The sequence below is a fragment of the Sprattus sprattus genome, assembly GCF_963457725.1.
Source record: "Sprattus sprattus genome assembly, chromosome: 3".
In the NCBI taxonomy this organism is placed as follows: domain Eukaryota; kingdom Metazoa; phylum Chordata; class Actinopteri; order Clupeiformes; family Clupeidae; genus Sprattus; species Sprattus sprattus.
This window is the reverse complement of record NC_137922.1, coordinates 15,650,466-15,663,661: the sequence shown is the minus strand read 5'-3', so window position 1 is coordinate 15,663,661 and position 13,196 is coordinate 15,650,466. Positions and strand designations below refer to the sequence as shown.

The following is a 13,196-nucleotide window of genomic DNA, read 5'->3' as shown; positions in this document are numbered from 1 at the left end:
TGGCGAATAAAGACCACGCGTCAGACACTCAGTACATGCTCAGATCACTCATACATACCCAAGGGCACGCATACATACCCAAGGGCACGCATCATGACAGACACTATGTATCTTGTGTGGCTAATAAATAAAGAAACTAATGCTGTAATTTAATCGTAATGAAAAAAACTTGTTATATTCCTACTAAAAGGCTCGTTATTTAATAGCCACACCTTATATTGTGGTCACTAGTCATCATGAAAGTTGCTGTCCAAAGATATGATGGTGCTATGTAACCATTATTAGTAATCACCACAACAATTCTAAGAACTTTATGTACTGCTAAGCTGCCATACTATTATTGTTATTATTTAATGGGAACATCTCACCGTAACATCACTGGCTTGTAGGTGCTTAGATGACGTGAATATGACATCCACCATAACATGTTTGACATGGTGGTGCCAGTCTTATGCCGGAGGGTAATAACATGGGGGGCTCAACTGAAGTGTTACTGGGAACTACGTTTGCAGGCATCACCTTAACCTTGCAAGGCGGTTACCTTGACAAAATCCTTGAAGTCGGGCGCCTCGTCGGTCTGGTGCTGGATGAGGGTGGCGCCGTTGAGCTGGCAACTGCAGAAGCGGATGTACGGCTGCATGTGGGGCAGCTGAGCCGTCAGGATGTCGCCGATCATCTTCACTGGCATGCGCTCGCCCGACATCTTCTTCCTCACACGCAGAGCCCTGGAGCAAGAGAGAGAACAGAAGAATGTTTGATGTCTTGAAGGGTGCTAATGTTCAGGACAGCAGAGTGAGTGTGTGTGCGTGTGTGTGTGTGTGTATGCGTGTGTAAAAATAGAAGTCATGATTTGTGTGTGACACACACAGAGCCCTGGGAAAGGTTGAAGGGGCAGAAATTGAGTGACTGTGCATGTGAAGAGGCCAACCGTGTGTGTATGTGTGTTTGTGTGTGTGCGTGTGAGACAGAGAGAGAGAGTGTGTGGTGTGTGCGTGTGTGTGTGTGTGTGCGCAACATACTTAAGCAGTTTGATGTTGCACATGATCAACTCCTTCCAGTTTACGAAGATCATGGCCACCTCCTTCTCAGTCAGCAACTCCGACTCCAGCAGAGGCTTCTGGAAGGTCTGTGGGTTGGCCAGATCAGGTCAGTTAAAAATGATTCTTCTCTAGTCCTCCCACATAACATAACAATATCATAGAACGAGGAGGTTGTGTTACCTCCATATGGTTGCCTGTCCTTTTCTTATTCAATGTGAGAATCTTTTAGTTACAGGAGGGTACTAGACTAGATTGTGATCCCCCACCAAAGAGCACTTTTTGCACTGGCAGCCCTCTCAAATTGTCCCCAAAAAACAATGCAGCACTTCACAGCAAATGTATAAGGATGTTAAGCACTTTCTGGTCCAACATGGAGTGCATGTGTAAGCTGGGTAAGGCTGTGTTTATTACAATATGCATTCATATGTATATCTTTTTTTGGCCGTTGTGAGTTAAAGAGTTTTTCTGATCCGTCCTCAAAGGCCTGAAATACTTAGCCAAAAACACTAGGCCTCTTTCAATGTGATTAAGGCTTAAAAGCCTATATATTCATTAATAAATCTCAGACATGTGGTTGGATTTTTTTGTCAAAAGGCTGTGATTCGTACCAAAGAGCACTTCCATCATATGTTCGAGACCCAGAGCCTTCTTCTCACTGTCCCCAAATCTATCTCCCAAAATCCTCACAAACAATTAAACGGGAAAGTTACTAAACCTCTGGAGCACCATGAGCTGCTTCAGGAGGCTTGATCCCATTCAATGTGGGATCTGTGTGCATCTGTGTCTACAGCACTTAACATACTGCATGTGTATGTGTTTATTAGGGTATATAGCACTCCCATCAATATGTTCTTGAGCTAGTGTGTGTGTGTGTGTGTGTGTGTCCATTACCTCGGTGACCAGCTGCAGGTCATTGACGTAGTTCTCCTCAGTGACGATGAGCTCGTGGATGTAGCCCTGCCGCTTGCGCTCCATGGGTGTCAGCATGTCCAGCAGATGCAGGTCAGCACACCCTGTAGGGACGGACAGACAGATACACACACACACACACACACACACAGAGGTCAGCAGGTATCATTCATGCGCATGTACGCACGCAGACACACACACACACAAAAACTAAGATCAGCATTTTCACTCACTATCACACAAACATTCCCTTTCACTGCATAACAATCTCAAAGTAAGGTCTGATACACACACACAATCTCACAGTAAGCTCTGATACACACACACAATTTCACAGTAAACTCTGATTTAGACACACAATTTCAGTAAGCTCTGATACACACACATATAAGGTCAGTTTCAGATTTAGAGCCTCTCACACACACATATACACTGAGCAGGCAACTCACAAAGTTAAACTCTGTTACCCACCCAAACCCTGAACACAAACCCTATTTGTGGTCCTTTTAAAAGTACACATGCTACCATCCATCTTTCATGAGTGCAGGCACGCACACACACACACAAAATACTGTTCCGTTATGTTCTGTAGTTCTTTGTACTGTATCCCCGTGGCACTCCACCTGACCTGTACTTACGGTACCTCACCCTGCTCTGTCCACTTCTGCTCTGGTTCTCTCTTCCGGCGTGGTTCTACCTCGGTATGATGGTTACCTTCACACAAACCCTGTTTTTTTTCCCCACCCAATGCTGATCTATTTTTTTTCTTTCCATCGGTTCTCTCTCCCTCATCCTTGCGTAACAGGGCCGCTACCTGGTATCCAGATACTGTATTTCTGCCCAGGGAGCCATTGCTGAGACAGTGGACATACATTCTATGAGATTCTGTTGTAATGCAATGCAAGACATGGAGACATCACATCAGCACACATCAGATACTAATGTTATGACATGAAGGAAAAACACCAGTCCATTGTTGCCATGGAGCTTTTTAATTGTTATACATGTCATTTTCTATAAAGACGGCATGACAATTTTATTAAAGCTAGGAATCGTCTGTATATATTTTCAGTTTTTTTTTTTACATTCATTTATGATAAAATGCTTCAATAACTGAGTGCAATGGATACGTTTTGGATTTGTTGTGAAATTCAAACAGAAAAGCATTCAGTCTTCTGTCTTACACACAGTATTATAGATACCCAACATGAAGCTCTAACAATGTTGTTCTTTTTTGTGCTTCTTAAAAATCCAAACCATCTGTGACACATACCCAACGTCCTCATATCGTATTTTTTTTTTTGGGGGGGGGGGGACGTGATAGACAGTTCACCCAACCAATCAATAAGCAGCAAATTCCAATACTGTTACGTTGTGGGGCCAATAAGGCGAGCCACAGAGCTAGAATTAAAAACAAACACAGGCTGAGTGCAGATACAACAGCGTCGGGTTCAGAGAGAAACACAGACATAACAACAAAACACTCAGATAGGTCTGACAGATTAAAAACACAGCCCAAACAGAATTAAATCAATCATACAAAATTCGGTACCAGTACATCTCATGTGTTTTAAGTCACTGTTAAATCCAATGCCATGCTTCTTCTAAGTCAGCTTCCAAATTCTAAGGCAAAGTCGAGTCCTCATACTTGGCTTGGTGCTCGGTTAACACTTGTCACAAGAAAACACCAGTCTTTAGTTCTTTGCTTTCTATCTGTAAACATACTTTTATTCTTGAGTATAGGATTGGATTAGGGTATTAAAATAGTTTTGCTCGTTTTAGTACATTCCTTAACTTCCATGCTGATTTAACATGATGCTAGTCTTTGAAAGGAATCTCTCTTTAAGGAGCCGCTAAGGTCAACTTCCATGTGTCTTGACCTAAAATCTTGGCCCAAAGCAAAAAAAAAAAAAAAAGAAACAACAAAAAAAGAAAATCAAGGGAATATGACTGTACAAGCCATAAACCTCTCTCTCATTTGGTCTCTTCTGACTTCTACAGGAGTCCTACTGTGTGTGTGTGTGTGTGTGTGTGTGTGTGTGTGTGTGCAGGGGGGGGGGGGGGCGGTTCATCTACTTCCGTAGTTCTTAAAACACTATAGGTGTTGAGATTGCTTTGCGTTCAATATAAAAATAGAAGTCACTGCAGTGTGACTTGGGATATATTGCTCTTTTCCAACTTAATGAAACAATTTCATAAAACTTATATCAACAAAAAAACGGACAGAGGACAACCGTAGGAGCCGTGTAAACTAGTGGAATTTCTCAATAAATGAGAGAAAACAGCTATTCCAGCTACCTCAAAAAGAAAAACCAAACCAAACATTGCATTACAATGACACGATTGTTAACACACTAAGCCTAGTTTCTGACAGGCCAAAGCCAAGTCATTAGAGGCAGACTCCAGTCAAGTCATTAGAGGCAGTTCCCCTCTGCAGGCACAAGGGGGCACTGATAAGTGTCTGGTTAGGGCAGCAATCAGTGGAGTGCCCCCTTACATGGGAGTCAAGAGCACTACAACAGACTTAAGGCTGGGAAAGACAGGTATATTAAACCTACCACATCTCACCAGCTCCACACATCAAAAGAAAGTGTGTTTGTGTGTGTGTGTGTGTGAGTGTGTGTAGATTTGATCTGTGTTTTCTTGTACCGTTCTCCTACATCAGTGGCAGTTGTGCAGTTATTTGGTTTTTACAACACCAATCTCCATCCCAATACACACAAACTCTACTGAAATAATAACAAAGGAACACCTGGCACGAAAAAAATAAAACAATGATGAAGACAAAAACAACAACAACACATAAACCTATTCATTTAATGTTTGGTATGAAAATGGAGTAACGAAATAATAAAAACCAACACGGAGAGCGGCATGTGATTGGATGAATGGAGAGGCCCTATCCCGCCCACTATCTATATGTTCTGTGAAAGTGGTGGGATAGGAGGGTAGGTGGGAGGGGTTTCTACATGTCACTCACGACTAATCTAACCAATGAGCTGCCCCATTGCAGCTAGAAGGACTTTCTACTGGTCAAGTGAGTGGTAGTGGGGCAAGCCTGCTATGACAGTAACTGGGATGGTCCAGGGCCCTGAGAGGTCTGGGGCGCGAATAGTGGGTCATTCTGTGGAGCTGCGGAGGGAGGGACCAGATGAGAGGAGGGGGGGAACAAAGGTGGGGGGGTGGCATTAGTTAGGAGAGGGTGGAGGGAAGCAGCTAGGCATCAAATGGAAGCCATTTGACAGGGAGCTGAAAGTCAATCTATCACGTTACTTTAGCGCAATTTGTTTGAATGGCGAAAAAAAAAAAGTAGTTCACAGAAAGCCACAAAAGGACCCACTATCCAATCCCCTCATCAGTCCACCATGTCATTCATGTGAGTAGTTAGAATAGATTCATTCAATTATACTCAAGACAAGGAAAACAAACGCCTTTCAGTACGAGTTATTGTTTAGTAGGTTTGTTATCTTCCTTTTTTTTTTTTTTTTACATGGAGAATGCTGCTTGGTAATTTTGGCGTGCATCTACTAACGGTTTGAATACTGAGGTAAAGAAAAAAGAGAAAAAAAACTGCTGCATTTGCTTTTTTTTTTTTGTCTGCAGTGCTTGTCTTCTAGCCACAAGGGCAGGTGGCAGTCTCAAGACCCTCAGGGGGGCGGCATCTCCCATCATCCCGCAGGGCAGTGACTAGGGGATAGTGGGTCTCTTTGAGGACTTTCAGGGTAGAGTGGGATATGGGCAACATATGAGTCCTAGAGAGAGGAGAACACAGCACATAAGCCAAAAAATAACGGCGTAACAAAAGGAGAAGAAGAAGACGACAACACAAAAACAAACAAAAAGAAAAGGGGAAAAAGGGAAAAATCAAAGAAAGGAAGGAAGAAAGGAACACAATGTGCAACTTCACAAGCTAAGAGGAGCTACATGATCTGGCAGACATGTTCAACATGACAACACAGCATGCAGGCAAGGAGAAGATGATACTGAAGAAGAGCTATGACTCTGACATGCAACACATGTGGCGCGGGTGGGGGGGGGGGGGGTATCCCAAAGAGACTAGGGAGGGTTGGGGGGGATGAAGGGGTAGAGTTGTTAGTGCGGTGGGGGAGAGAGGGCCAAACTCCTGTCATCTAGATAACTGTAGGAATAAGGGCCGTTGGACAACTGCTAGCTTTAAGGGGCGAGTCCTAGGGGGTCCCCCTATGATGACGGTCTGATTGAAGAACTGGTTTAACGACCCACCTAACCCTACGCTTAAGCCCAGGCGAACCCCTTAGCCGCAACCTTGTTGAGAATAACTCCTATGGCCCTACGTATTAAACGGGTCTGAGTTTTCATTTGCATTTCAGTATGCAGGAAGTAAAAAACAAAAAGAGAGAGAGACAGACCGGGATTAGTGTGTGAGAGTGTGTGTGTAAAAGAAAAAGAGCAAGAGTGAGAGAGAGAGAGAGAGAGAGAGAGAGAGAGAGCGAGGGAGGAAGGGGTGGAGTACTCACACTGTTGGCTGGGGTCGGTGTCGGTGGTAAGCTTGACGTAGTTGGAGGGGAAGAGGCCCACGGAACCGTTCAGCTCACCCTTCCACCAATCAGGGTCTTCCCTACTCAGAACATTAATAAGCTGGCCTTTGCCAAAGGGCAGCTCGTCATCATTCTGCGCCGTGTAGTCGTACATGCCGATCACCTGACACACTGGCACGAATGAAAACAAACACAAACACACACTAGTTAGATTTACAAATGATGCCACCCTAAGATTTGTATGAAAAATTAAACATACATCTCTTGTGTGAGCAGCCATTTCTGAAGTCAAGCCAAGTAAGCTGTAATTGTCATGTTTGATATGCATGCTATCATACAAAAAGGGGAACCGGATTTCATTTCTTGGGTACCACAGTGCAACAAGTAACATACAAACACACAGTAACTAAAACTTTGTAAAAAAATGTTTTTCTGTTCTGCGTATTGTGACAAACCTACTCAATTCAGCTTAGTCTACGGAAAACAGAAAGAAAAAATAAATAGATCGTTTTTTGTACGTGCGTCAGACCACAGGATTCGCACCTGCACTTGGGGTGGGTAGTTTTGGGGGCGTCGGCTCAGTGGGTGTGGTCTTACTGGTGCTGGGGCTCAATAATTTGACGTAATTGGCCGGGAACCAACCAATCTGACGCTTCTTCCCCCTCGCCTGGGTGGAGCAAATCATAATAAGAACACCACTGTGAGAATCAGACGTCCAAGACCACATAACCACACAAACTCAACAGACTCAATAGCAGAACACAGAATGAAACTAAATAATCAACGCATAGGGGAAGTACATGAAAACACTTCTACCAATAGATATCCTGGCCCTGAACGTCGGAGGACTATTAGATAACATCAAAAGTGAACTGCTATTACTGGTTATTATGTTCAAGAGGAAAAAACACACACACACACACACACACACACACACACACACACACACACACACACACTAACACACTAACACACTAACACACCTGCAGCTCCCCCTCCCACCAGCCTCCAGGGTTCTTCTTGCGGATGAGGATGAGCTGCCCAGGGGCGAGGGTGAGCTGCTCCGCCCCCGTGGCCGTGTAGGGGGCTATGACCTGTGCAATCTCTGCAGGGGAGGAGAGAGAAGGAAAGAGGGGGGGGCATAAAAGGAGAGAATAAAAAGACGGGTAAACGCTGTGGAGATGTACTCAAAGAAATGCCTTATTCTCCCGTAGACATAATCTGAATCTGAAGACGCGCATTGATAAAGAAGGAAGGCTGAAGACGTGTCTCCTGTTTTCAAACTCCTAGTAAAGCACTGCAGTAACTAGTCTGAGAACAGCCACTCTATAGGCATGCACTCTCACAAGCTTCAACTGAATCGGCAGAAACTGAACAGGCTTAAACTGAAAAGGCAGCATACAATGGCATACAGCGATATATGTGAGAGGCAGTGAAGGATTAACTATGAGTACACATGACGTAAGGCATTAGCGAGTGGCTCTATAGAGGGCCTGTTAGAGGATATACAGGCCAGCAGGGGGCAGTCGTGAGTCATGCTGCGGGTTACCTGGCTTCTTCCCCAGACTCCCTGTCTTCCCTGCTGCTCCCAGACCCTGAGGAGGGAGAAGATTTCAACTTGGGTATACAGGTCTCTAGTTCTCTCCCACACACACACACACACACACACACACACACACACACACACACACACACACACACACACAAACACACACACACACACTCACATCAGAGTCCCTACTTTAAACATTTAACTTAAATCAACACAAAACCAATGCATATGAAAGCAGACAATCTCACCCATACATATCTGCTCACACACACACACACACACACAAACACACACACACACACTCACATCAGAGTCCTTCGGTTTGACGTAGTTGGAGGGAAAGACGCCCGTCCTTCCTCCTACCACTCCTGTCCACCAATCACCTTCTTTCTTGGTGACAGTGATGATATCACCCTGCTGGAACGTCAGATCGCCCTGTTCCGAGCTCTCATACGTGTACATGGCTAGGTACTCTACACACCAAAACACACACACACACACACACACACACACACACACACACACACACACACACACACACACACACACACACACACACACAAAAACATTACCACAGGGAGATTCTGTGTAACTTATTTGAAAATGAATACTGATGTATACAACTGTAATGTGATGATGATGAGTGTGTGTGTGTGTGTGTGTGTGTGTGTGTGTGTGTGTGTGTGTGTGTGTGTGTGTGTGTGTGTGTGTGTGTGTGTGTGTGTGTGTGTGTGTGTGTGTGTGTGTGTGTGTGTGTGTGTGTGTGTGTGTGTGAGAGAGACAGAGAGGGAGGGCGAGCGGGATCCCCACCTTCTCCAAGCTCCAATGGTTTGCTAGGCGAGGGGCTGGGTCTCTTCACAGTGGGTGGGCTTTCTGACGAGCCTGACTCAATACTGCAGCAGAGAGACACACACACACATGGCACACTCAACAACCACATACATCAAGGTAGATGATTAAAATACTCAGATGGTTCAATTTTTGAAAAGACATGCCAATATTGCTTTTTTTTAAAAAGTCACAGCAATTCCTCCCATAATTTCATTTCCTCCATCCTTATTCCCCAGCAGACAAACTGCCCTTCACACTACACTTAACCCTACCCCCCCCCCCCCCCCCCCCCCCCCCCCACCCCCCCCCACCCCCACATCTCCATACCTGATGGACTTGCGCACGGGGCCTGAGATTAGCTTGACGTAGGACTTGGGGAACCAGCCCCTCTGGCCCTGCACCTCGCCGAACCACCACATGTCCTGCTGCTCCAGCACCGTGATGATCTCGTTCTTGTTGAAGTTCAGGTGGTTGTCCTTCTTGGCCCGCCACGGGTACAGGGCCTGGGCCTGCAGTCCCTCCACCTTCTCTCCCTGACGGAGGACAAGACAGTCAGTCACAGCCGGAACCGGTAGAAATGAAGAAAGGGATGTGTAGTACTGTAGGTGAAATATATGGGATATGTAGTACTGTAGGTGACATATATGGGATATGTAGTACTGTAGGTGAAATATATGGGATATGTAGTACTGTAGGTGAAATATATGGGATATGTAGTACTGTAGGTGACATATATGGGATATGTAGTACTGTAGGTGAAATATATGGGATATGTAGTACTGTATGTGAAATATATGGGATATGTAGTACTGTAGGTGAAATATATGGGATATGTAGTACTGTAGGTGAAATATATGGGATATGTAGTACTGTAGGTGAAATATATGGGATATGTAGTACTGTAGGTTAAATACAGTATATGGGATATGTAGTACTGTAGGTGAAATATATGGAATATGTAGTACTGTAGGTGAAATATATGGGATATGTAGTACTGTAGGTGAAGTGTCTGAGCCACACAGAGGCAAAACAGGAGATTGAGATATCGAAATAGTCGCATTATCGGGGACAAGACAATGAATGTGAAAAAGACAGAGTGGTGTGCTACCAAGAGGCACAGAGGGACATGTGCATGTGTGTTTGTGTGAGTGAGTGTGTGTGTATGTCTGTGCATTTCCACGTGTGTGCATGTGTGTGTGTAGTACCTGTCCCAGTACGGGCGAGGGCGAGGATCCGCTGAGGGTGGCGGGGGTGAAGGCTGAGCGCTGGCGCAGGGGGCCTCCACTGGGCACAGACAGGCTGGGCTGGGGGGGCTGGGGGGGTGGGGCTTGGGTCGGGGCCGGCTGAGAGGGCCACGCATCCCAGCCGTCACTGTCCGGCTTCTCCACCGAGTTAGAGGGCCACCTGTACGCACACACACAAACACACACACGCAAATCATTCAAAGATTCAAAGATCACAGCAAAAAATACAACATAGACACACACATTTACAGACATTCACAGACCACAACACACACAGTCATACACGTAAGTGCTGGTAAAGTAACGTTATGCTTGGCTAAAAACAGAATGCAAAACTGACTTTTTCGGCTTTAAACAAGCATGTCGGTGTGTCCTAAGGCCTGACTGTGATGTATATTACAGTTGCTCATTACCTCATTACAGTTGTATATAAACCAATGTATCTCCCTGTGGTGGTGCGTGCGTGTGTGTGTGTGTGTGTGTGTGTGTGTGTGTGTGTGTGTGTGTTTTAAATAAGCATGTCTCTGTGACCTAAGGGCTGCACTCACGTCGTGCTGAAATCTGCCCAGTTACTAGAGGCTGAGGACGAGGAGGAGGCTGCGCCCGGGGCCAGGGCGGCAGCTGATTGGACAGCGGGCAACTCAGGGAGCGGGGGCTGGATGGAGGTGGGCGCGGCGACCGATGTGGGCGTTATCCGGGGGTTGCCCAGCCTGGGTGGGGGCGCCGAGGTGGCCGCCTCTGAGCGGCGCAGGCTGAGTGGCACCTCGGATTCCGAAATCTTCTCGGCGTAGTTGGCGGGGAACCAGCCGGTCTTTCCCTTCAGCTCTCCCCCGAGCCAGCCAGGCTCTCCGGTCTGACACTCGTCCACCTGCGGGCCAGTGAGTGACAATGAGGCCTGGGACACCGCTTAGTGTACAAGCCACTTAATGTGCTTATACAAATGAAAACACATTCTTAGTGAGCAAGAGCAGGAAAGTGGTGCAACAAATGGACGCAATAGTATGAGAACTTGATGTGAACGTGATGTGATAACCATGAAAGCCCATATTTGCGATGCTCTGGTGCGATATGGCAAGGGCAGACACTGAAGCATGAATACACGTTTGTTCTTCCATTACTTTTAGTTCTTTAGTTTAGTTCTCTAAATATGAAATATACATAAATTATTACGAACAACCCAATTAGCCTTTGGCTGTACACATCTTCAAATAAACAATGTTCATAGTGGCCTCTCCTAACTGAGGCTCATGCTTTCATGTGATCCGTGAACATTTACATGAAACATATTTTCCTGTATACATACACAACTGAACCACCATACATACACCACTGTGTACTGTTACACATAAGGAGCCTGATACTTCTCTATGACAGTGGGACCACAACAGAAGCAAGGGGACTAACAAACACAGACACGTATGCCAAGCAATGGAGACGAGCACAGCAGGCAAATGGGTTATGTTGCAGAAATGATTTGTTGAAATATGAATTTAGAAACATCTAAAATACAGCTGATTGAGCTGACAAAGGTAACCAAAGCCTGGGTGTAGGGAGGCTGCTCTCACGCTGAAGAACTCCTCCTTGAGAAAAAGCTTGTTTTTTTTAGGCGACTTAATTTTGATAGCTAGCCTTAGAACGAAGTAGGCAAAGACTGCTTCCATTTTATCCTAACCCCCAAATCTAAGCCCCCTGTAAAAATCACCAGAAAAAAATGCAAAAAAACAAAACAAATAAAACTTCTCCTTCAACGAAGCAGGCATTCAACAGTGAGACACACTGGCAGCCCTCAGGTCCTCTATTTGAATCAGGTCTGGAGGTTCATGTCATCATTGCTTGTAGCATGTTGTTGTTTTTTTGTTTTACACTGTAAACTTTCTCTCATGCCAACACATGTAATGTGTTTTTGAAATTTTAGTTCCTGAAAATCTGTTTCTCTGTTCCTTATCTGTGGCAGACTGTGAGGCCCTCAGCACCAACGGAAAGGCCCCATGTGGCCCCTCATTGGCCCTGATATACCAGCCTAACTCAGTGCTCTAGGGAGGTGGGACTAACATTGCAGACCAATAGGAGCAAGCGGAATGCGGCAGGGTGAGGAGGATGATTGGATGAGGGAGAGTGTGAGCCTGCACTTACCCACTCCCCTTTCACCTTCAGAGCGAGCGTAGGAGAGAGCCAGGGGCAGAGGTTAGTTGAAGGTCAGCGTCTATCATTATCATTAGTGTACGCAGAGTGTGACACACACACGCACGCACCCACCCACACGCACAAGCACACACACACGCTTACACAGACACACACCCACCCACACACACACACACACACACCTGCCCACCCACACACATGCACCGACGCACACACATGCACCCACCAACACACAAAAACACCCACCCACACCCACACACATGCACCCACCAACACACACACACACACACACACACACACACACAGAGTGTGGGATCCTTACCATGACAATGTCTCCAGGCTGGATGGTGATTTCATCATGGCTACGGGCGTCAAAAGGATAAAGCGCTCGATAGTAGACAACTTTTACCGTCTCCTGAAAGGAGCCTACTGGGGTCTTATCTAGGAGACACAAAGACATTCGAAATCAAAGAAAAAACTAACTTTCTATCTCTACATACACCACTGAATTGCAAGTGCCATCACCACCATCACCTGAAACATACTCTCCATTCTTAAACATATCCACATACACACACAGGCACAAACAGACACACACACACACACACACACACACACACACACAGAGGCATACACACACAGAGACACACTGACCTCCCGTGGGCCATGGCGACTGGCCCAGTAGTTTTGGCTGTGGTTGTGGTGGTGGCATGAAGAGCTGGCTGAGTTTGTCCTGCGTGTCACTGTGTGTGGGTGTGTCCTCCTCGCTCACACTCACACTGCTCAGCCATGCCTGTGCCGGAGGGGGCGTGGGGGTGGGGGCCGGTGACACCCCCTCGTCTGTGCCCGACAACCTAGAAAGATCAAAGGTCAATCAGTACAGAGATGCATAAGTGCTTCAGACGTCAGGTGTAACTTCAAGGAGTGGTATGTTAGTAGAGGAGGGTTCCTGTGGGTATGT

At 45.9% G+C, this 13,196-nt stretch overlaps 1 protein-coding gene across 1 annotated transcript in view; it reads right to left on the bottom strand.

The window, feature by feature from the left end:
• itsn1 (intersectin 1 (SH3 domain protein)) overlaps nt 1-13,196 on the bottom strand; it is a gene marked incomplete at its 3' end in the record, with an annotated part of 47,563 nt that overhangs the window by 3,262 nt on the left and 31,105 nt on the right. Inside the window, exons 19-32 of the mRNA XM_080835374.1 lie at nt 12,890-13,089; nt 12,558-12,676; nt 10,642-10,961; nt 10,055-10,253; nt 9,177-9,382; nt 8,829-8,911; nt 8,325-8,491; nt 8,016-8,061; nt 7,450-7,571; nt 7,010-7,133; nt 6,446-6,637; nt 1,932-2,053; nt 1,020-1,126; nt 542-725 (exon numbers count right to left, since the gene is read on the bottom strand). Of these exons, the coding sequence (XP_080691500.1) occupies nt 542-725; nt 1,020-1,126; nt 1,932-2,053; nt 6,446-6,637; nt 7,010-7,133; nt 7,450-7,571; nt 8,016-8,061; nt 8,325-8,491; nt 8,829-8,911; nt 9,177-9,382; nt 10,055-10,253; nt 10,642-10,961; nt 12,558-12,676; nt 12,890-13,089 (2,191 nt within the window). The remainder of the gene's footprint in view (nt 1-541; nt 726-1,019; nt 1,127-1,931; nt 2,054-6,445; nt 6,638-7,009; nt 7,134-7,449; nt 7,572-8,015; nt 8,062-8,324; nt 8,492-8,828; nt 8,912-9,176; nt 9,383-10,054; nt 10,254-10,641; nt 10,962-12,557; nt 12,677-12,889; nt 13,090-13,196) is intronic.